General features: G+C 37.6%; 1 protein-coding gene across 2 annotated transcripts; it reads right to left on the reverse strand.

The window, feature by feature from the left end:
- Nucleotides 1-3357: 3357 nt before the first annotated feature.
- On the reverse strand, nt 3358-16862 carry MTX3 (metaxin 3). 2 transcript variants are annotated; one of them, XM_007486419.3, is made up of 9 exons: nt 16585-16862; nt 15659-15728; nt 15206-15282; nt 12836-12928; nt 11772-11954; nt 11546-11622; nt 10860-11017; nt 9669-9757; nt 3358-6719 (listed from the first exon to the last, which is right to left on the reverse strand). In XM_007486419.3, the coding sequence occupies exons 1-9, from the start codon at nt 16786-16788 to the stop codon at nt 6609-6611; spliced, it is 1062 nt and encodes a 353-aa protein (XP_007486481.3). In that variant the 5' UTR covers nt 16789-16862; the 3' UTR covers nt 3358-6608. The 2 variants fall into 2 exon arrangements, with proteins under 2 accessions (XP_007486481.3, XP_007486482.3); XM_007486420.3 differs by lacking the exon at nt 9669-9757 and having other exon boundaries at nt 16585-16747.
- Between the last annotated feature and the right edge of the window lie 7569 nt (nt 16863-24431).

Consider the following 24431-nt stretch of genomic DNA (forward strand, 5'->3'; position numbering starts at 1 on the left):
TACCAAGAATATCTCTTTTCCTAGGAAAAACAAACTAGTCATTAAAAGTAAGAGAAGAATTAAAGGGACCTGGGGTAGAGTTTGGACAGCTATTTGCACCCCAGTGGAGAATACACCATTTTAATGACCAGAATGATCCTGTCTACCTGGTATTCTCTCTCTTGGATGGTACTAGATAAACAATGACCAATTTGAACTAGGTATCCCCCCCCCAAAAAAAAACCAATCATTTTTCAATATTTTACCTTGATAAAAAACAAAATTAAAAAAAAAACAACTTGATGAAGTTTCTTGATATTGCCTGGTCACTTGAGCACCTTTGGGAGATACTCCAGTTTTATGAAAAATTCATTTACAAACCACTATCTTGGGGCATATGGCTTCTATTCTTGGGTATGAGGATTCATTTCAATTTCTAAAGGTGACATCTTCTGACCTTGTCCCCAAATTTTGTTGGGTGCCAGAAGGCCACCTTCCCTGCAGTATGCACAAAATATAATAAAGAACCATCCAGTCACTGAAGACAATCTGAATAGACTTGGATAATGCCATGATTTCCTGAACTTGGCTCCAAGCGAATCCCTAACTGAAAGATGCCACTCACATTTCTGCATTTAGAAAAAAAAAGGATGCCTTAGTGACCTGCTTGACACAGGGTTGCCATAAACACTCAATTTGTTTTAAAAAAAAATGGGGGGAAAGCAATATGTGGGAAGCACAATAAAGCAAAACACAATAAAATGAAGTAGGCCTATATAAGCAAACCTAATTCCCTATATTTTATTACATCCACTCAGTATTTCCTGTCACTATTCTTTGTTCAACCTTGTGGGTTTACAAAAGCAAAGTGAACATTCACACATATTATTAGATTAAGATGGTACAAACCTAGATTTTCTGAAGCATTATCCTTCCTGTACCAAGGTCCTGAAGCCTTTCTAAGATATGTCTTTTGACTCCTCATTTTGCCTGCTTTTACACAAATATCTTCTGAAATATGCAAAAGAAATAGGCCTTTGTTTGAAAAAATTCACCTCCAATTAAGAAAAACAATTAATTTATAAAAGAGAGCTGTTCCAATCCAGTGATGAGCCTTCTGGTTGTATCAGCTCATAATAGTGATAAAAACAAGGTAGTAAAAGAAGCAGAGATAGCTGATAGTGAGAGCTTAGGAAATACCTGTCAATATTCTATGAGCCAAAAGATGAATTTTATTTTTATTTTTCTGACAGTGACTTTAGTATTTGATATAATGGAGTTTGATATTAAATCCAGAAAAGAATTATTTTACGGTAAGGATGCTTTTCCTCAATTTTTTTTCCTATTTCTCATAAACTGACAAAAATCAAATATTCCTTAAATAATTTATAACTTTATTTATAACCAAATAGAAATAGTAAAAGTAAAATAAATTAGTAAAATTAAATGAATAAATTCCAAGTTTGATAGATCACACATTTGTGAGTAAACCAAATTAAACCTGTCACAAACATGTCAAGCCAAAATAAGTGCTTTCATTGGCCATGTCCTAATACAAATATTTTTGTGTATTTTCTATACATATATAGATTAGTGTGTCTGTACACGTGTATGTATATGCATGTGGGTATAGATTTGTATCCTAAATCCCTCTCGATCAGGAGGCCTCCAAAACTATGGTTGACATTTTGAGACTGTCATCTGGCCTAAGGGAGTCCCACCAGGAAGGGTCTTGAGTTCTCCTACTGGCCCTTGCTTTCTGCAACTGGATTCCCAGTGTCATACTCTCCATAGGTTAAGCCCTTATCCAGATACCCAGCTAGGGAAAGGCGTCCAGGCCAGCCAGTCATCAGCAACCTCCCAAGAAGTTCAGATGCCTCAGTTCAATGCAAAGCTTGATTGCAAGTCGTGGGGAAGAGGAATTAGGGAAAGGGGACCAGGTGTCCACACTAATAACATAACTCAGATGAGGATAGCTGTGTTGGGGAACCCAGAGACATAGGCCCATCCAACAGAAAGAGGAGTGAGTGCTCCAGCAGGGAGGCATGCTCCAAAGGGCTCTTCGGAAAGGGAAGTTCTGATTCTATAATTTTGGATGGCCTCCCTCTGGCTGGCCAAATTGTGTCAAAAAGGATCAGGGTAAAATATTATTTTAGGGGGGGTTATTATCAAGCAGAAAAGAGCTGGTAGTAGACAAAATATTATTGGGGGGGACACAGCTGTCTCAACTTTTGGAATATGTTAGTATTTTTCCATGATGTTGTAAAAGCTCTGGCCTCCCTTAAGGGGAAAACTAGGCCTAATCTCATAACAGTTGGTCGCTGTAATGAACAGAGTGTTCCAGTCTTTCAAAGTTATCTTTACAATAATTTTGTTATTGTATAAATTATTCCCTTGGTTCTTATTCATTTCACTTTTGGCTTATACATGTTTTCACAGCTTTCTCTGCAATTATCTCCACCATTTAAAACAATTTTTTTAACCCTTACCTTCCATCTTAGAATCAACTCTGAACCAAGGACTAGGCAACGAGGGTCAAGTGACTTGCCTAATCACACAGCTAGGAAGTGTCTAAGCCAAATTTGAACCCAGGCCCGGCTCTCAATTCACTCTTTCGAGTTGACCGCTTGTTTAGCTAATGCCTAATTTGTCAGTATCCCATCAGTTCCCAGTTCTTTACCACAGCAAAAAGTTCTACTATAAATAATTTGGTACATGAGTTCTTTTCCTACTTCTTTGAGGAAAGAAGTTTCTTTTAGTATTGTCCTAGTCAAAAGCTGTAGCAGTATTATCATCCTTTATATTTCTGCCTGTGTAAAAAAAAAATGCTCTTGTGAATGTGGCAAAAATTATATATTTATAGGAAGGCAGAAAAATATTCTAATCCTTCAAGCTTTTCCAGGAATGGGAACTGTTGCATCAAGAACTGCATCAACAAGAAATCATAAATTATAGCATTTTGGAGCTAGTTAGAACTTCACTTTGCAGCTAAGAAAACTGAGGCTCAGGGAGGGGAAGGGATTTGCCTATGGTCATAGAATAATTGGCATTGGCAGGACCAGAACTAAGGTCTCTACATATCTGGTCTAACATGGCAGGATGGTTTTCTCTTTCTCTCCTCTTTATTATTTTCTTAAATAAAATAACAGTGCCTCCTTCAAAGCAGGTGCATTTTTTCTTTTGCTTATAAGAATTGAATTGTGTTACTTGCCTTTAAGGGTACAGGAATTATGATTATCTGATGCCATGGATAGGTTTGTAGTAAGAATTTTAAAGGACAAAATGCCTTACAGCAAAATATTTAATGCTTAAACATTTTACTCATTACACACACACCAACAAAAAAAAAACAACAAAAAAAACTTCACAACCAAGATGTTCCCATTTAAAAAAAAGTTTTTTTAATTCTTCCCAGGTCTTTGTATCTTTAAATCCAATTAATGATCTAAAGATCTAAATTCCAAATTAATGCAGATCAATTAAGCCATGTGTGCAACTTTTATTTCCTTCCTTCTTCTACCCATTTTGCAAGACCAACCTCATTTGACAACTCATTAGATGAGTACATGCTACTGGCTATGATAATCATGTCTATTGGTCCATTCTGGGCCTAGGAAAGCATGTTCCATGATTAAATGAGGTCCCAGTTTAAGTCAAATGACACCTTCCTGACTCTGCCAAGCCAGATTTTCCCACCTCCTGTTATAATACAATTTGTATACACTGGAATCCCGGATACAGATCCCTTCTTCAAGCAGCCCCCTCTGGTCAACAATCTCCTAATGGGCTTCTTCAGACAATCCTTGATAACGTATTGGTTCTGTTACTTCCTTTTCAAAAGTTAGAATCAGGCACACAAACTGAGGTGATGTTGATGGCATTTGCCTACAATAAAGTCCTTAATGCTATTGTCCCATTACATTGGATGGATTTTGCATAATGGCTGTCTTCAATATCTTGAGATACTTCTGGTAGGTTGTCAGTAACATACACTTGGCAGAAATAGAATTACAAACTGAAAGGCCACAAGCTTGGCTTTGATTTAACCAATTTCAATTCCCAAGTGACCAAACTGCATTTACACATTTACATTGAAATCTGATTTTCTGGTATGAAATCTTCATGGGAGGAAAAAACAGCTTTCCATGATAAAGAAGATACTATGAGTCTTAGAGTCCTATCACTAATCTGAAACATCACATCTGAGACTGGATCTTGGTTTTCTAAGTATTGTCTTTACTCCTTATCCCTACTTTTCCCCCTCAACTTATGCCACCTACTATCCACCTGAATGAAGCAAATGAATCTTATTTTTATGAATCTTATTAACTCACCTTCCTATTTTGTTCTTGTTTCCTCAAATTTCAAACTTGGTTCAAAACACATACTGACTTAGATTGATTACAATCCCTGATTAATTTGCAAATTCTTTGGCCCCTTTCATTCCTATATATGGTCCCTATCATACTTTATACTAGGTTTAGCTTCAAAATGTAAATTTGCTTAAATGGAAAAATAAGCAAAAAGAAATAACTAAAAATTCTTTAAAGCCAAAGGATCTCTACCGAAGAGAGAAAAAATATGCAAATACAACTGTAGTACAGTAATCCTTGTTTGTCAATATTAGATCCTGTTCTTAGCAAAGGATTTTGGAACAGCTGTTCAACATGTTATAGGAAAAGACTTTCAAAGCTAGAAAAAAACAATAAGCAAATGGATCACACTTATGTTTAGTTGTTTACTATGAAATATTAGCACATAAAAATAACATCTGGGTCTGATCCTACCTATGAAATAAAAAAAAAGATGCTATCAAAGGAGATGAACATAAAGCCATCTAAATATAAACCACTATTAATATTATATTTTATGCTTGTGGAAATTTGAACATTTTCATTTAGAAACAATATCTATCTTTAAGCAAAGCTGAGGATCTTGCTAAAATAGTTCTTTTTTAACAAAGCATAAACAAAAGTACGATTCATAAATATGCTCATTGTTTTCTGTTACACAAATGCTTCCCAAACATAAATTCCCAAGTTCATGATTTTCAAAACATTCATGTAGATTTGGTAGCTGTTATATCTAAACCCATCCTTATAAATAAATGAAGCAGAAATAACTACTTAAATAGTAACATGAAAACTAGTTAATATACTCTTTTAAAATTAATTGAAGAAATAAAGGAAATTTAAAAGATGAAATTTCTCAATTAGTTAAAACTTTTGAGATACAATATTTACAAGAATTTATGGATTCTTACATAAATATTTACTTAAAGAGAGAATAAACTAAATAGTTTAGGAAAGATAGGTTCAAGAAATGGCTGAGCTCAAATCAACATGAAATGGAAATGGTCTCTTAGATATGAAACCTATTTTAGGACATAAGAGTCTCTGAATTGGAACTGGACCAGATGAGCTGAGCACCTTTAGTAATCTTTAAGACACTGATCAAAAACATGTTGCTATATATTTTTTAAAACCCTAGATGTGGTCCTAAGATAAAAGAAGCTCTTTAGTCATGAGAATAAGTAAGCTTCTGATTGGAAGTAAAATTTCCCTCATAGCAGAATCTCTTAAGCACTTTAGTAATCAATAATGCTAAAACAGATTCTTAAAAATCTACTGCTGCTTTCTAATCTATGCCTTTGGGTTTTTCAACTGCTGTCTAAGAAACAGCCAAGCTGGTGGTTGTAAAGGTTTTGACTACACCATGTTCTTCTAATGGTTTGGACAAAGCAAAGCCTGGATAGGTACAGAATTTGGCATGCAGTATCCTCGTTATTCTAGCCCCTGGGCTCCTTCTGAGTGATTATTAACAGCTTGCCAAAGTAAGAGATGATATGGTATCTCAATACCAACACACCCAAATCTCTTAGAATCCAAATTAACCCCCAAATGAATCTAGAGATAAGCCTAAAGTATCGTTGTATACAGCTGGCACATTGACTACTATACTAATCAGGAGCCTTGCTAGCCTACTGTGCACACTGTGCATGTGATAAAAATTATCCTAAAGAGCATTTAGCCAGGCAATACTATGTGAAACCATCATTTATATTTGATCTATAGTCCCCAAACCAAAAGAGACTGGGATTGTGAAAGCCTAATTAAAAGTACATTTTTACTTCTTTTTAAAGACAGGATTTTCATTAATTATGAAAGCTTTTACCCTTTTCCTAATCCTGAGGGAGACTATGGGCTTCTTAAGAGAGAAAAAAAGCCTCAGACAAATAGTTATACAGCATTACATACATTAATTGAAGGAGATTAAATTAATACACTTGAATAAATTAAGAGTGCACATTCAGAACAACAGATTTATAGCTTTTGATCAACAATGTATGAACCAAAGGCCAAAATTTGCAAAAGTTAAGATAGTTTCATACAGTACAATATATTTCTTTTTAAAAATTCACCCTAACCTTGTTTTAGTGCATGATCAGGCTGGACTACAAGCTTCTTAATAGAACAAGCAGCACGGAGGGGGTCTACTTTTAGTCTTAATGTCCTACTTGTACCTATTGTAATAGCTTTCCTTTTTCTGGCCATACATGTTTATAAGATTACTGTGGCATTCAAATGATTTGAAGGCAGCTGAAGAACATGCACAGAGTAGGATGGCTGTCAGGGTGAAAGGGGCTGAAACGAATTGCTTTCTTCATCTGCGGTAGTTAATTTAAGAGTCGGCAGTTTTCGAGGAGGAAGTTGAGGGCTTTGGCGAAGATTGTCATCCATCTGCAGAAGGTACAAAAGATACATCTAATTATTGGACTCGTCATTAGTGTGCACTATGGCATCCACACCCAACTTTCTAGTCTACAGTGTTTCGCAGGCCCATGTGGTCAAATGGTTGTTAACAGAGCTCTTAATTTGCAGTTAAAATGGCAAAATGGCTAGAAAAGGCCAAATGGCTCCTCTCTGATACACTGACTGAACTGAAGGACAATCGCATAAAGGTAATAATGCCTTTGGTTCTATTCTGTGAAGTTTAGTCAGAAGCAGGCCAAATGTTATTAAGCTGACCTAGAAGGTAATGATCTGAATGAATCTGAGCTGCAGAAACCCATCTGAGAAGGGAAGAGATAAGGAAGAGTCATTTCAGTTTCAACTCATTCTATGAAGATTGTTCCCAAAATCAAATCAGACCTAAAGGTACCCTAGAGACACAGATTTATGATATAAAGGAAGGCCTGGGAGGCCCAGGTGAAATTGATTTACCCTAAAAAAAAAAAGGAAAAAGGTTTGTTGTTCCCAGAGCAAATTAGGATCAACTCGATTTAACAAACATATATTAGGCCCCTTCTAGATGCAGAGCAGTTAAGCACCAAAGGAGATAAGCAATTTAGAAAAACAAGATCTTGGAATTTGAGGAAACACAGTTAAGTTGGATTCTCTGATTCATATAGTCTGCTGGATTCCCAAACCAAGATAAGGATGATCCCGAACAATGTCCATCTTCTTAGTTCCTCTCAGGATCTGATTTCCCTGTCATAGGGTCTTACAATACCATTTAGCCTTTGGCATTTGTCTTAGAGTTACAAAATGGCTCCTACATCAGTTGTCACCCAAATGGGAAAATTAGCATAAAGAGCATTTTTCCCTCTCAACAAGCTGACCTCCCAACAGAGCTCAAAGTGCTTTACAGACATTCACTAGCTCCATTACCCAGTCACAAGTTATAAAGCAGAAAGCTACCCTCACCTTGATTTAACAGATGCAAGGGTATGGCATACCTACATGTTGTAAAGGCCACTCAATAACATATAAATAGCTAATTTTTTAAATTAAAAGCAATTTTATTGGTAAGCTATTTTAATCATTTGTGCAGAATTTTGTATCTTTTCCTTACAGGAATTATTTGTAAATCTCCTTTTAGTTTTTTTTCTGCCAGTAATAATGGTACTCCAAAGATGCATGGTGAATGATTTGCCAAGTCTATCCATAAGAAGGATGGAAAGGCTAACATGCAGGTGTTGGATCAAAGGGGAGTCAGAGTAAGCTCAATGAAGATGCCTAAGTGTGGAAACCCCCAAAGTGTTCATAAGACTACATTAGATGATAAGAGCATAGCAGGACTTCTCTATTTTCCCCCACAGCCCTGATATATACCCTAGCTCTGTCTCCTAAGTGCCATATGAGGGGAGTATTAGGGAAAACTCTAACAGCTGAGTATCTAAAGGCTCTGGATCAGTTAATAAATAACTGATTTTTTAATTTTTTCTCTTTTCTAATCTTTCAAACATTTAAAATATTACTTCCCCACTATGTTTGGATATAATGGACGGGGCCACAGACTAAAGATGTGACTAAATGTGACTTCAGAAATAGGTCTTTATATTTTTATTAGTTTCTTTCATCTATAAAATGTAGACAATTCACCATTTATCACAAAATGGTAAGAACTAACTGAACTGCATAAATTATGAAACAAGGGAGCCTCATATGTAAAGCATTATGCATGAATTAAGGATTAATCATTACTTTTAAAAAAATCTAACACAAAGGTTCTTAATCTGGGTCCAAGTTAATGGCTTCCTTTGTAGTACTATGAATCTTATTTTGTGCATTTAAAAACCTTATTTTGCATCTACCTTTTCCACTGGATAGTCAGAGGGGTCCATGGAACAACAAAGATGAAGAAGAGCCCTTGTTCTCAAAAGAGCTTAAATACTGTTATTTTCAAATACTGTTCTGTGAAATCCTTCACCTTACCCTGAAGATTCCCAACCTCATCATCTTCTCAAATATATTATATATATTATCCCTCCCCAAACAGTGGGAAAATATACTTGCTACTGGAAAACTGAAGAACACTTGTGATATCCTCCTTTGGTTTAGTATGGGAAAGATTAGGATGAAGGAATAAAAGGACTTTGTACATAGGGTGAAATATCTTGTGTTAAAGTTATCATAATATAAAGAAATAAGCAACCTTAGGTGCTTTCCTGTCCAATATGTATCAATCTTCAACAAAAGGAAAAAGTCAGCTAATAAATTGGGAGTTGAGTTTACTTTTGTTTGTTATTCTTCTGGGCCCATCAGTTTGGGAAGCTCTAATTATAAAGGAAAAGTAGTCAAGTATGTGCTTTGCAAAACACCCAATATTGACAGTGTGCAAGTAGTTGACCATGAAATGAGAACATGACACAAATCTAGCAGCCATTATATCAGCTTCACGAGACTGTTGTTGTTCAGTTGTTTGCATCCTGTCCAACTCTTTGTGACCCCATTTGGGGTTTTCTTGGCAAAGTTACTGGAGTGGTTTGCCATTTCCTTCTCCAGCTCATTTAACAGATGAGGAAATTGAGGTAAACAAGGTTCAGTGACTTGTCCAGGCTAAGCTAGTGTCTGAGGTCATATCTGAATTCAGGAAGATGAGTCTTTCTGACTAGAAAACAAGCATTCTATCCAGTGTGCCACCTAGCCCCCAATTCATTAGATTATGCAACAGAATTACCAGTGATTCAGCCATCTTTTCCTCATTCTGTTTCCTCATACTTCAAGACACTAAATTATATTAAGTTGTGAATAAATGATTATTTAAACCCCCCCCTTTCAAAAATATTCCCCCAAGCCCCATAATGATAAGTGTAATTTATTAAACATTAGACTAATGCACACCTAAATTGCAACACAGTCTGCAAAAGTGGAAATAAGAATTGGCAGAGAAAAAGCAAACATGACCTTTTCAATCAAGTTGGATTCCTTATTTACAAGCTGTGTGAGTTTCTGCAGATTTGCATCTACTATATCTTGTCCGGCTGGAGAAAAGCCTAAAAAGCCAAGATAGAAATCAGAGTGACGAGAAATTTTGAAGCCAAGCAAAGCCCATTTAGAACACTTGCAGTATGAGTGCCAGAACAAAGAGAAAAAGCATTTTGTGCCTAAATGCAAAGTTAATTCATGTTCCAAACAGAAAACTCCAAATGTGGCATCAAAGAAGAATTATAGATGAAATGCATGACAACTTAAGCCATTTCAGCTAAAGTTTCATACTATAGTTTTAGTCATTAGTGAAAGACAAAGAGTGAGCATTTTCCCTCCGAAATTCAAGCTGTCAGATGCTTTCCACTCATTCTGATTGTGTCGTTTATCAAAGTGTCTGTGTGGTCTTCCTTCATTAGCAAGAGTACCATAACTTGCTACTTCAATTATTCCAAAATCATTCTCTTTTCCCCAGCAATAACACACATTCATTCCGCTGGATATCTTATATCTTTTATAAGAGAAGTAAGGTGTCAGATATATTTTCTGTTCACGTTCACCTAAATACACCAGACTGTCACAGGCACATGGCACCAAATTCCCCTAAGTAATCAATGTTTCCAATCCATCACAAACATTTGGGGTGTAAGTTAATGGCCAATGAAGTATCCCTCACCATAAGTCAAACCATTGCTGACTGTGAGCAACAAGCAAAGGCTGTGGGTAACAGGTAAGCATGAAACTAATTGCCTATATCCTTTAAAGAAAAATGCTGCCTCTCTGTCTCATCAGAAGATACTCAGTATGTATTTGTTTTCTAATTAAGTATCTAGAATAGCGAGAATCTATTCATAAGGTTCAGGATTTTGAAAACGTGAAATTTAGAGAATCAGAAAATAATTTTTAAAAAATCTCTTATATCTTCAATTACATTTGGATCAACAACATACAAGAATAAACTGGGGAGTTCAAAAATACAACTTTTGAGATGTACTATGAAACACCTAGACTTGAGGCAAGTCCTTTTAAAAAAACTCACAAATTTCCTTTATGATGACACAATCATAGTAGTTTTTTTTTTTTTAAGTTTCTATTAAATTTCTACATGAAAGAAAAATTCCTTGGTGTGTACATGAAGATAGAAAGATCAAGGCAAAAAAGATTGCTTACCTGCAAAGCTGAGCCTAAAGTAACAACTCAGGATATCATCACAGAAGCGGCACAAATTGGTAAGTTGTTTCAAATGCTCTTGTAGCTGGACCTTAGGGAAGTGTACTTTATAAAGAGGTGCAAGAAAACCAAAGACATAGGCATCCAAGGTAGTAGGTCTGTAGGAAAGGAAGAAACTACTTTTAGTCTACACAAAATAGGAAAATACTCATTTGGAGTCTTGTCAGAAATGAATTTGTACACAAAGTCCTCTTACTTCTAAATATTAGGTAGTGCTAAAACAAGTACTTTCATTTCTATCCCAATTCAGAAGGTCAAACTCATTAAGTATCTACCAAACCTTTAATCAATCATTTAACTTACTGTTATTTAAGAAATCAGTGAGACCTTAAATTATGCAAACATACATCTGTGGTCACAAGGGTTAGCCTAGGACTAGAGATGGTGGGTAACAGAGCAGCCCTTCATACTTCTTAGGTTCTTAGGAAGAGCAGATACATCCTTAACTCTGACCCGAAGAATAAGGAAAAATATTTTATACTAAAAAGCCCTTAATCTAATATAGAAATAATGAAGAACTATTATATTTTTACCAAAAAAAATGTGTTTTGTTCAGTGAATGATCTCCAATTTTATACATGTACATGCACTATTAAACTGATATTTTAAAAAGAAATAACACTCACATATCTCCAAAGAAAAACTGAGATGTTCCCAATCTGTTTGACAGAAGATTTAGGCACTCCTTGGCATCTCTATATATCTAATAAGAAGAAATTTCAACTCAAGAATAGAAAAAGCACTCTATACTCGATGCTCAAGTAAGGCATCCTTGGGTAACAAGCTGGTCTTTGCTATTTCCCCCATCTCCTGGGCTGGTGTGCATGCCTTCTGAACACATTCAAACTGTACCTGGGCTTCTACTTCTTTAAGGTGGTAGAGAGGAGGCTCTCCCTTGGTCAGAAGGATCCTGTTCAATGCTCTTTTGGACATTCTTCCAGGCAGAATCAAGCTCAATGGAAATGGAATCCGTGAAGCAAACCATGGCTTTGTCACATTAAAGTAATTGTCATTCTCAACCCAGAATGTGTGAAGCTACATGAAAGAAAAGCACACTAAAAAGAATGCTTCTTTTAAAAAGTGAATATTATAATTTTTCTTAAACCTCTGAGCTAAATCTTAATTAGAAGGGCTCTTAAATAAAATATTAGACCAATTATAGGATTTATTAATTATTATAGTCCATCTAAGTCCATGGAATAAAGTATTATTATGCAGTCTTCTGGCAGTACAATTTGCTACCCACAAAAATAACACTGTGCATCATTCTGTTTTGGGCTTTTTAAAAAAACCTTTACCTTCTGCCTTAGAATTGATACTAAGTATCAGTTCCAAGGCAGACGAGCAATAAGGGCTAGGCAACTGGAGTTAAGTGACATGTACAGGGCCACATAGCTAGGAAGTATCTGAGGCCTGATTTGAAACTGACCTCTCATCTCCAGGCTTGGCTCTCTATCCACTGAGCCCCCTAGCTATCCTTCACTATATTTTCATAATATTTAAATAAGGTATCTAATTTTCTAAAAGATACTGATAGGGGCAGATGTGTGGCTCAGCGGATTGAGAGCCAGGACTAGAGATGGGAGGTCCAAAATTGGCCTCAGACACTTCCTAGTTGTGTGACCTTGGGCAAGTCACTTATCCCCCATTGCCCAGCCTTTACCCCTCTTCTATCTTAGGACCAATATGCAGTGTTGATTCTAAGATGAAAGGTAAGGGTTTAAAAAACAAAAAAGATATTGGCAGCCAGCACTATGTTCACAATGCAATTAGGGCCTATCCCATTGTGGATTCTTAGTGAATATGTTTTTCTAAACAGTGGGCTTCCCCATATCCTAATATAACTAATACATGGTTTATAAGAAAATAACTGTTTCCACTAAGATCATTAAATTATAACGTTGGTTGACTCTCACCACTGCAGGAAGAAGCTTCTCTTCAAGGAGAGCAATGTAAGCCAATGTATCTGCACCTTGTTTTGCAGAAAGTTGATAATCAGCATTATATTTCTATTACAAAACAAAACAACCCAAAGACAGTCAAGGTCCTTATCAAGCAATAATCAAAACAAATTAGGAATCTTACTCTAACAATGATTTATAAGACAAATGCATTAAAAGAGCATAAGAGAGAAATAAAAAGTTTGTTATTAATCTACAAAAGCAACTCAGATGGATTTATTAATGCGATTAGACAGATAAAGTATTTAATACTACAACTAATTAGCGTACAACTAATCTATAAAAATATATTCTATAATTTTCTATCTAGAAAGCTATCTCCATTTAATTCAAGTTACTTCTGTAACTCTGGTCAATTTTTCTTTATGCTCAGTCACAAAACTATGCTTCAGCTATTGTATTAGAAGTTACTATATATGTTAATTTTAGAGCAAAGTAAGTGCTTAGGAAAGTGCTGAAAAAAAAAAGGTTCACATTTCTGTCTATAAATATGGCTCATTCTTACATGAAAGGATCATATCAAGGAGACACATAGCCATTCCCTGGCCTTTCTGCTGAAGCTGCCAGACACTGGTAATCAGCCTGCAATATTTGTGGTACAGAAATGTCTATTAGGAAATGATTCCCAATCTGTCTATTTTAATTTTACATATGTCTATCTCTAGCTACCATAACACAAGCCTTATGTAATTAATATCCACCAAATCAAAAGTGTCTATCTCAAATGCACTTCAAGTTTTGGTAAAAATTTTAAGGGGAGGAAGAAATAAGCTTCAAACAATGAGGACTTGACTACTTAAGCAAATAAATATGCAGTTGGAAAAATGTAGGGCAAGTTTGGAGATTGCCAAATACTACAATTTGTATGTTTATTATGTTACTATAAACATGGCGAGCATTCAAGTAGTTTGATGAATAACTGATTAGTATAGAATAGACAAAGAGATCTGTCCTATGATTTCACTGATATATGGAACTTCAAGTTGAGAAAACTCTCTAGAGGGAGACACCTTCCCTATAAGTTATAGTTTAGTGAGTTATCTAGGGAGGTTAAATTATTTGCCATGGGTCACATAGCCAGGATGTGTCAGAAGCAGGAACTGAATCAGTGTCTTCCTGGCCTCAAAAGGCCAACTCTTGATCCACTAGGCTACACTCTCATTTAAGGAAAACTATGAAGTCAAGTCTAGTCATATAACTATAATTGTTGTTAAGTCATTTCAGTGATGTCCAACTCTTTGTGATCCTAATGGGAGTTTTCTTGGCAAAGCTACTGGAGTGGTTTGTCATTTCATTCTCCAGATCATTTTTTCAGATGAGGAAACTGAGGCAGAGTTGATTGATTTGCCCAGAATCAAACAGATAGGAGGCATCTGTTTTCAAGGCCAGATTTGAACTCCAGAAGATGTCTTCCTGATTCCAGGCCCAGTACTCTATCCACAGTACCATCTACATGACCTTATATACCTAAGTGTAATTATCAATCATTTATACCTTCATTTTATAGTTAAAATATCATTAAAGACAAACTGAGGAAACATGATAGCTGCCTTAATATTTGAAAGGAAAAATGGGCTTTGGATTCTACATTGTCTAAGGATTGATTCTACATTGTCTAAGGGAGAAACCAGGTCCATTGGGGTGAACCTAGAAATTACAAAGGGTAGATTTCAGCTCAATATAAACAGAAATTTCTTGAAAACTAAAAAAAAATTTTAAGGTGAAATGGTTTGCTTCATTAGGTAATGAGTACTCCATTACTGGAGTAGTTCAAGAAAAAGATGTCCACTTACTGAGGGATTCACGTATCAGACCCAGAATTAAACTAAATGACCTCTTCCAACTTGGAGCTCATAGGATCTCAGATTTATTGCTAGAAGAGGCCTTACAGGCCATGTAGTTTAAGGCCCTCATTTTTTAGATGAGAGAACTGAGGCATAGAAGTCAAATGGCTAGTTCAAGATTACACCCAATTGGCAAATTCAGTGCACAAAATTATAAACTGGGAATATATGTTGTATACATATGAGCATATATACACATATACATGAAACATATAATATATACATAAGATATAGATATCTATATAGGCTTCAAAGCCAAACATAGATAGAGGTTAGTTCCTACAGAATAATTATCCATTCTTTAGAGATACATTTTAAATACTCTAAGAGAATACAAATAAAGGACAGATGTACCCAATAAAAATAATTTTTCTTTAAGAAAAAATGTTTAACCATAAAAAGCACTAAGAAAAAAATAAATAGCAAACTCAAAATGAGCAAAATGAGCAGGGCAACAGTCTTAAATAAAGTGACCACCCACCTGTTTTCTCAAAAAATTAAGTATTTTTGCCGGTTGAGATACAATATTGTCTTCTGATGTCAAAATAGGTACATCTCCTATAAATCAGAACTATAAGTAATTGAAGAACAGTTTACATACAACAAAACATTTCATTTAACTTGGCCAGTGCTTTAAAATGTATACCAAATTCACATTTGTAGGGGCAAAATATTAATAAGCATGTTTTTAATTTGCAAAAGGAAATTTTTGAGGACATTTTTATTACACATAATTTTAACTTCTGATTTGGCCCATCTCAGGAACTGAAATACCCCAAACACAACTTTAATTATCCTAAAAGCAACATGCATAAGACTTTTTTTAAAGACATTCCTCCCTTTGTCAAGTTCATCAAGTTCAACCTTACCACTCTAACCTGAAATATTTGGAAGATCGAGGCGGAAGAAAAAGTTTAAAATGTTCCACTATTACCTCTTGAACCTCTCCAGGTGTTATCTATAACACTGACTTTCAGGGGCGCACCAGAAAACTTGGCATAAGCCTGAAAATAGAGTGTGCGGTAAAACATTTCAGTCCGGGTGCGGACACATCACGTCAAAACACTGATTTCAAATCATCATCTTTCTACGACAGACAGCAGGATACACCTGGCCAGATGTGAGTCAGACTCCGAGGCGGCTGGGGACGGAACCCGACAGGATGGAAGGTGGGAAAGGGGAGGAAGGAGAAGATGGGGAGAGAGCAGGATGAGAGGGTCGAGCAAGATAGGATAGGGAGAGGACAAAATGGAAGAGCAGGATAGGTTAAAATGCGGGGCTGGGAAAGAGAAATAGGTGCGGGGGCGGGATGGGGGGGGGGGGTATTTCATTCTAGGAGGCTTTCCCAAGATGATCCCGCACTTGAAGAACCAGGGGTGTCAGGCTGACCCTTATAGCACAACTGACAGCTGAGCTGGGGGCGGGGCAAACTCAAACCCATTCCTCCAAGTTTTGACAGTTTGTGGCAGGGCCCTTAGGGTCATCGGGTCCACCCCTAACTCCCATTTAACATCAAGGGTGGGGGGCTAGCATGTCCTCCTTCCCCCTACTAGCCTGTTCCTCGCTCTTTACAAAGGGAGGCTGAAGAACCTGAAGCCCAGAGAGAGGCAGTAACTGGACCAAGGTCACAGGGTCAGTAAGACGTTGAGCCGGGTTAGAGCCCCTGCTCCGAGAATACCCAGCGACCCTCCCCCGCTCCCACTTGACACTCCAACCCCTATCCCCCTCCCTCGCTCCAGGTCCCCCGGCAGTGGAAGAGGAGAATGGCTCCCGGGAAATGGTAGAAGTGACCGCAGAAGGAGCCCACGCTCCGAGCCCGCGGCCTCCCACCCCACCCTCCCCGAGGGTCGAGCTCCTTACCAGAACCACCAGAGACTCGCAGTGGACAGACGGAAGCCCCCAACCGCCGCCCCAGCACTTGAGCTCTAAGGGGGCCGCCATCTTGCCGCCCCTGCGACCTCTGGTACCCCGGAAGTGCCCGCCCCCTCCCTGCTCCGTTTTCATCACGTGGTTGCTGCTGGAGGGCCACGTGCAGTGCGGGTGTTGGGAGGGAAGCGGCAGCATGGTGGAAGAGTAACTCCTGAACCATCCTTGCTGGAGTAATCTCTCCCACTCTAGCTACCAAGATTTAGGAGGGGGCAATCCCATAGGGTAGTGTAGCCACTGAATGTCAACTCCTGAAGTGCCAGGAGAAGTGTGTGAGGGCCAGAGAGGCCAGAGAGGCCCTTCTGTGTTCCCCTTCTCCCCCTGGTGAGTTCCATTTTGAGGAAGGGCCAAGACCAGTCATCTCTCATCCTTATGATATCACCAACTCTGTCTACCTGGCTACCTCCTCCTCCGTTGCTTTTCTGCTTCCCTTCCTTGTTGTCTTCTCACCTTAAAATTAAACTCTGTAAGGGTATAGGCCAGAGATGGCATACCAGAGTCCTGGGCCCCACCCCCATTCCATCCCTAGGCTGGGTGCCATGCCCCTACCCCTCGAGTGCTGGTGGCACCCCGCCCCCCCTTTCCTACACCGGGGAGGGAGGAAGCACTCCTGTTGGGCTGCTGAGCAAAGGGGCAGGAAATGTGAAAAAATGTCAGCAGGCATGGTGGAGAGGGTAGGGGAACAGCTCTACCCAAGTCCCTCTGCCTTTCTAGTAACAAACTTGGGGGAGGGCACATGCCCACAGTGGGTACCAGAAGGGAAAGTCTTATGCCACTGGACTGAGTCCCCAGTTACATTGATAAAGCATTTATTGTTTACTATAAGCCAGGCACTTTGCTGAAGGCTGGGAATACAAATATCCACAAGCAAGACAGCTCGTGCCCTCAACCAGCTTAAGATGTAATGAGGAAATACTACACAATAAAGCACCAGACCTGGAGCCAAGAAAAGTCATCTTCCTGAGTTCAAATTTGGCCTCAGACACTAGCTGTGTGACCTTGGGCAAGTCACTTAACTCATTTACTTCTGTTTCCTTACCTGTAAAATGAACTGGAGAAGGAAATGGCAAAGCACTCCAGTATCTCTACCCCCCCCCCCAAAAAAAATACCAAATAGGGTCACAAAAGATCAGACACAGCTGAAATATGACAGAACAACAACAATAACGATTGCCTTGAGAAGCAGTGTGTTCACCCTCCTTGGAAATCTCCAAACAGAAGTTAGAGATGCACTTTTTTTCATTTGAAATTTTTTATTTAATTAATTGATTTAGAATATTTTTCCATGGTTTCATGATTCATGTTCTTTCCTTCCCCTCCTCCCGCCCCCTTCCCATAGCCAACGAGCAGTTCCAATGTGTTTTATATGTCATTGTAGATACCCACTTTTTGAGAAAGTTATAGCAGGGATTCCTTTTTGAGTATAGATTGGTCTAAATCGCTCCTAGAGTCTTTTCAAACTCTCCACTTTTGTGATTTTCTGAAATGTGAAGTCTTTAGGACAGCCCCTTCAGAGTGAGTCAAATTCCCGAAAGCAACAGAACTTAAGCCTCTTGGAATTAGGGTTGTATGCCTGGTTGGCACTTTGCAGGTTTTCCTGGCTGCCTAAGGAGTCGTATCATTGTTCACATAATTGAAATCATAAATTTCAGTGACCTTTCATTCCTACCAGGAAGAATACTATCTTCAAAACATTATGTACGTGTGGAATGGCCTGGATCAAAACATCATAATGGCTATTCCAGGCTGTGTTTGCCCGAAAAAGTCATTCAAAAGACAGATTAGAGTTTCACTTAAGCGATGTTCTGCATAACTCTGGAACTCTGGCCTGGCTTTCCCCCACAACTTGGCCCCTTGCATTTCTTAACCTCATCTACATACCATGATGCTGGTTTTTATGAGGTGGGGTTTGGGGGGTTGTTTTTCTCTCTCTATCATTAAGAACGGCTGTATTGTGCAACTGTGCTTCAGGCTTGAATGTAAGCTATGATAACTGACAACACAGAGTGCCTTAAAACTTTTCAGGATAAGGTTCTCTCCTCAAATAAGTCATCATATGGTGAGAGGGGATCACTGGTCCATAGACCTCATTTCCAACTCTTGACATTCACGACCGGCAACTTCCTTAACCTTTTGATGTCTCAGGTTCTCCATCTCTAAAATGAGAAAGTTTGAACTGTGACCTCCAAGATTTCTTCTAGCTTTAAAAACTGTACAATCCAAAGTGAAGCTACTTCCACTTGCCCCTGTGGTCTTTCCATTTTCAAGTCTGGTTTCAGGCAAATGTAGCATCGTCATTGCCATGTCATCATAATCAGTGGGAAAGTCAAGTCATTTAGAAAAAGAAAATCAACCAGCAAGCTTACTTAACAAAGATTTCCAGCAGAATCTGTGCTATATAGTTACATAGAGAGCTGGCCTTAAAGTCGAGAAGACCTGAATTCAGGTGTCACCTCTGGCACAGACTGTGACACCCAAGACAACTCATTGAACATGTCAGGACATCAGTTCTCAAACATTTTGCTCTCAGGATTCCCCATATTCTAAAAAAAAGAAATCAATTTTTAAATGAGCTTTTGTGTTATGTGGGTTATATCTACTATATTTACCATATTAGAAATTCAAAGATCTTAGTTTTATTATGAAAATAGTTTTGACTTTGAAAACCACCTAATAGGGTCATAGAGACCTCCAGGAATCCCCAGATATCATTTTGAGAACTGTTGCTCTAGACAACTCATTAAGAATCTAAGTTTCTGGAGTGGCTAGGTGAAGTCAGACTTGGAGTCAGGAGGACCTGTATTCAAATTTGTACTCAGATATGTCTTAGCTGTGTGACCCTGGGCAAGCCACTTAACCCCAGTTGCCTAGCCCTTACTACTCTTCTTCCTTGGAACCAACATTAAGTATTGATTCTAAGACAGAAGGTAAAGTTTTTTTAAAAAAGAATGTTTCAGAGTAGGTGCTAACCTACATTAGTAAAGGAAAATTTCTCCCTTAGGATATCCATATACCAGTGAATCATAGGTACAGTTTTTAATCCTATGAACCCATCACTGGACTAATATGTTGGTGATAAAAAATTATGGGATCATAGCACTAGTTTCTGACCTCAGTCTTATTGGAGAAATAATACTTAAAGTTCTAAAGCAGTTAGAGAATTATACAAGATAACATGTAACAAAGAACTCGGTTAAATTAAAAAAAAAAAAAGACTGTGTAATCATGATAAGAATTTAAAAGACAAAAGTTAGGTTTTTGGTATTTAGGGGGAAGTTATCTGACACAGTGGTTAGAGTACCAGGCATAGAGTCAGGAAGATTCATCTTCCTTAACATAAATCTGCTTTCAGACACTTACTAACTATGTAACCCTGATAAAGTCACTTAACTCAATTGCCTAGACCTTACTGCTCTTCTGCCTTGGAATCTACATTTAGTATCAATTCTAAGACAGAAGGTAAGAGGAAAGAAAGAGGGAGGGGGAAAGGAAGAAGAAGAAAGGAAGGAAGGAAGAAAAGGAAGGAAGGAAGGAAGGAAGGAAGGAAGGAAGGAAGGAAGGAAGGAAGGAAGGAAGGAAGGAAGGAAGGAAGGAAGGAAGGAAGGAAGGAAGGAAGGAAGGAAGGAAGGAAGGAAGGAAGGAAGGAAGGAAGGAAGGAAGGAAGGAAAGGGAATTTTTGGAACTGATGACATTTTGGAGGGTAGGGTTGAGAACAATGAGCTAGTTTAAATATGTTTAACTACAGTACATCCTATAGAAACTTTGAGATTCAGCTCTGTGAGTGAGAGGTCTGCATTTGATTGATTTAGGAGTCATCAGCTGAGAGATAAATATTTAGAGGGGGAGAGAATGGATGAATCTTCTGAGAGATCTGTTTTAAGGCCTATTCTAACCTTTGGATACTTCCTGGGGGCCCATCTCATAGAAATAAGACACCTAAACAGAATACAATTTATTCAGGGTAAATGTTAACCTCTTCCCCATACTTCCCAACACTGAGAGCATGCTTTAGTTTCAAGGCAGGCTCAAAAGAGTCAAGAATTAAATAACAGACTTTGGGTGTGAATATTGTCTGGCATCTTTGTACTTTGTATGAGCTCATAACCACCTATGCAACTGAAAGTTTCTCAGAGCCCAGCCAACACCACGAAGAGCAATTTCTTCTCTATAAGAACATGCCTAAAGTCAGCCATGGGATGAGTCAGACTCTCTTCCCATTTCCCTTTTTTCTTCTGCAGAAGCATATTAAAAAACTCCTTTTAGAAAGTAATGAATGCTGGAGGTGATGTGGCAAAGTAGGGACATTAATTCATTGTTGGTGGAATTGTGAATTGATCCAAGTTTCTGGATGGCAATTTGGAACTATGCCCAAAGGGCACTAAAAGATTGTCTGCCCTTTGATCCAGCCATAGCACTGCTGGGTTTGTACCCCAAAGAGTTAATAAGGAAAAAGACTTGTACAAGAATATCCATAGCTGTGCTCTTTGTGTTGGCAAAAAATTGGAAAATGAGGGGATGCCCTTCAATTGGGGAATGGCTGAACAAAATGTAGTATATGTTGGTGATGGAATACTATTGTGCTAAAAGGAATAATAAAGTGGAGGAGTTCCATGGAGTCTGGAACAACCTCCAGGAAGTGATGCAGAGTGAGAGGAGCAGAACCAGGAGAACATTGTACACAGAGACTAATACACTGTGGTCCAAGAGAGCGTAATGGACTTTTCCAGTAATGGCTTTACAATGTCCCTGAACAACCTGCAGTGATCTACGGGTAAAAAAAAAAAATATCCTCAAGCAGAGGACAAACTGAGGGAGTAAAAACACTGGGGGAAAAAGGAACTGCTTGACTACAGGGGTTGAGGGGACATGATGGAGGAAAGACGCTAAATGAGCACCCTAATGCAAATACCAATAACAAGGAAATGGGTTCAGAGCAAGGACACATGTGATACCCGCCCTTAGGCTAGGGAAGGGGAGGGGATTGGGGGGAGGAAAAGAAAATGATCTGTTTACAATGAACAATGTATGAAAATGACCAAATAAAATAATGTTTTAAAAACTAAAAAAAAAAAAAAACTCCTTTTAGTTCAACTGAAAATATTAAGAAATAAATATTTCTCCAGCCTAAAGTCCTTTCTAGATTTTTCCCTTTAGGAAAGCATGTAAAAGGTCAAGTACAAAAACTGACATACCTGGAAAATGGATTAATGGTAGTAATCAGACTTAAAATAAAAAAAAATACTCTGGTCTAGTTTACAGATTATTGCCTTTACTCCCACCTCTACACCCCCCCTCTCCCCTTTGGAAGGATCCTGACCAACCTAAGGGCAATCAACACCTTCTTTCCCATTCAGAAGGAATGGAGGTTTGTTCCTAATTCTTGAGTCACCAGAAAAGGAACTAAGTAATTTTAGAAGAAGATAGGATGGTTTGTTCTGTCCAATGGAGTGGAATGTTAACTCAAAATGATATTTTAACATATTGTGACCTTTTCCTTGTGCAAAATTCTTACAAATATTGCCTCAAATTGTCTTGGTATGTCTTGAGAAATGTAAAGGCTTGAAGGGACTATGTCAGTTTGGACATCTCTCACTCTCTAAGTTAGAAATGCTTGGATTTAGTATAAGGTGAGATGGATAAAAATCATTTCTGGCAGACTTGTGCCTAAAAGGCAGAAGATTGTGTTAATACTTTCCGCCTACACCTTCTTAAGACCAACTACAGTGCTCTAAAGATCCCAAAGCACAAATCCAGAAATGGAGATAATACATAGCCTGTGGCTTCCCAACCAATCACCACCATAAAGCCCCTAAAAAGCAAGTAAACATCTCTAACATAGGTCAAATATGGAACTTTTCCTATACAAAAAGAAGAAAGCTAGGAAGCTGTCTTGGGAGCTTACACGCCATCGCCCAATCTAGTTGAAGATTTGAGGGAGCACAACACCTGTCCTATGTCTGGTCAGCTGTAAAAAAATATACTTTAATAAATCCCATTTGGTCATATATTGTATATGTGTTTGTGTTTTTCCCCCTTTTATTTTGCCTGTGTTGATGCTGACATGACATATAATCATTCATTTGGAGAGGATATTATCACAAAGCATATGAATTAAATCAGGTGGGAGAAATTGTCCTTTTATTTTGAAGTTCCTCATTCTCACAAAAAATAGGCTTCATTCAGATTGCTACTATTCAGATTACAAACATCCTAGCTCTGTGCATTTTCTGGAGCTATTTTCCATGACTTTATTTCTTTATTTAATACTTTATTTTCAAGTATTTTTTGTGCTTTGATAAATAGATCCTAAAATATTTTATGTACTTTGTAATTACTTCAGATGTCATTTCCATTTCTATTATTGCCTCTTGGATTCTGTTATAACAATATAGAAAAGCTGTGGTATTTTGTGGGTTTATTTTGTAGACTGCAACTTTTGCCAAAGATATTAATTGTCTAAATTAGTAGTATCTTTGCTGATTTCCTCAAATTTTCTAAATAAATCATCATGCCATTGGCAAATATAGTTTAATTTTCTTTTGACTCTCCTTGTGCCTTTAATATCATTCTCTTGTCTTCTTGCCAATCCTAACCCAAATATTTACAACTGTATCAAAGGATAGTGGAGACAGTAAGAATCCTTGTTTTACTTCTGTATTTACTAGGAAAGTTTCTTTCCTTTTCTTTTTTAATCATCATGCAAAACACACTTCCATGTTGGTCATTGTTGTAAGAGCAAACACATGCAAAACCAAAACACCAAAAATAAAATCATAAATACATTGATGTGAAAGATGACTCCCAACAGTTCTTTCTTTGGAGGTGGATAGCGTTCCCTGTCATAAGTCTTTCAGGATTGTCCAAGATCACTGCATTGCTAAGAGTTGCCAAGTTTTCACAGATGATCATCATACAATATTGCTGTTACTGTACACAATGTTCTCCCAGTTTGCTTATTTCACTCCACATCAGTTCCTGTAGTTCTTTTCAACTTTTTTAAGCTTGTCTTATCACTTCTTACAGTACAATAGTATTCGATCACAAATATGTACTACAATTTGCTCAGCCATTCCCCAATTGATGGACATCCCTTCAATTTCCAATTCTTTGCCACAACAAAAAGAGCTGCTATAATATTTTTGTACAAGTAGGTCCTTTCCCTTTTTTTTTATTATCTCTTTTGGATACAAACCCAATAGTGGTATTACTGGATCAAAGGGTAGGTATTACTGGATCAAAGGGTAGGCATCCCTTTGGGGATAATTCCAAATTGCCCTCCAGAATGCTTGGAGCAGTTCAAAACTCTACCTTCAATGCATTAGTGTGTGGATTTTGCCACATCCTCTCCAGCATTTATCACTTTCCCTTACTGCCATATTGGCCAATCTGATAGGTGTGAGGTGGTAATTCAGAGTTGTTCTAATTTGCATTTCTCTAATTAAGAGTGATTTAGAATATTTTTTCATATAATTATTGATGGCTTTGATTTCTTCATATGAAAATTGCTTGTTCGTATCCTTTGACCATTTATGGCACTAAATAAATATATTAAATTAGGTAGAATTATCCTTTTTATTTACCCATGAGCCACTAATATTTTCCCAGTTGTTTAGATCTGACTTTATTTGTGTAAAAATTGTTTTATAATTGTGTTCATATAATTCCTGTGTTTGCCTTGGCAAGGAGATTCCTAAATATTTTATATTGTTTAGAGTGATTTTAAATGAAATTTGTCTTTCTAACTCTTGTTGCTGGACTTTGTTCCTAATATAAAGAAATGA

Source organism: Monodelphis domestica, chromosome 3 (genome assembly GCF_027887165.1).
Source record: "Monodelphis domestica isolate mMonDom1 chromosome 3, mMonDom1.pri, whole genome shotgun sequence".
Lineage (NCBI taxonomy): Eukaryota > Metazoa > Chordata > Mammalia > Didelphimorphia > Didelphidae > Monodelphis > Monodelphis domestica.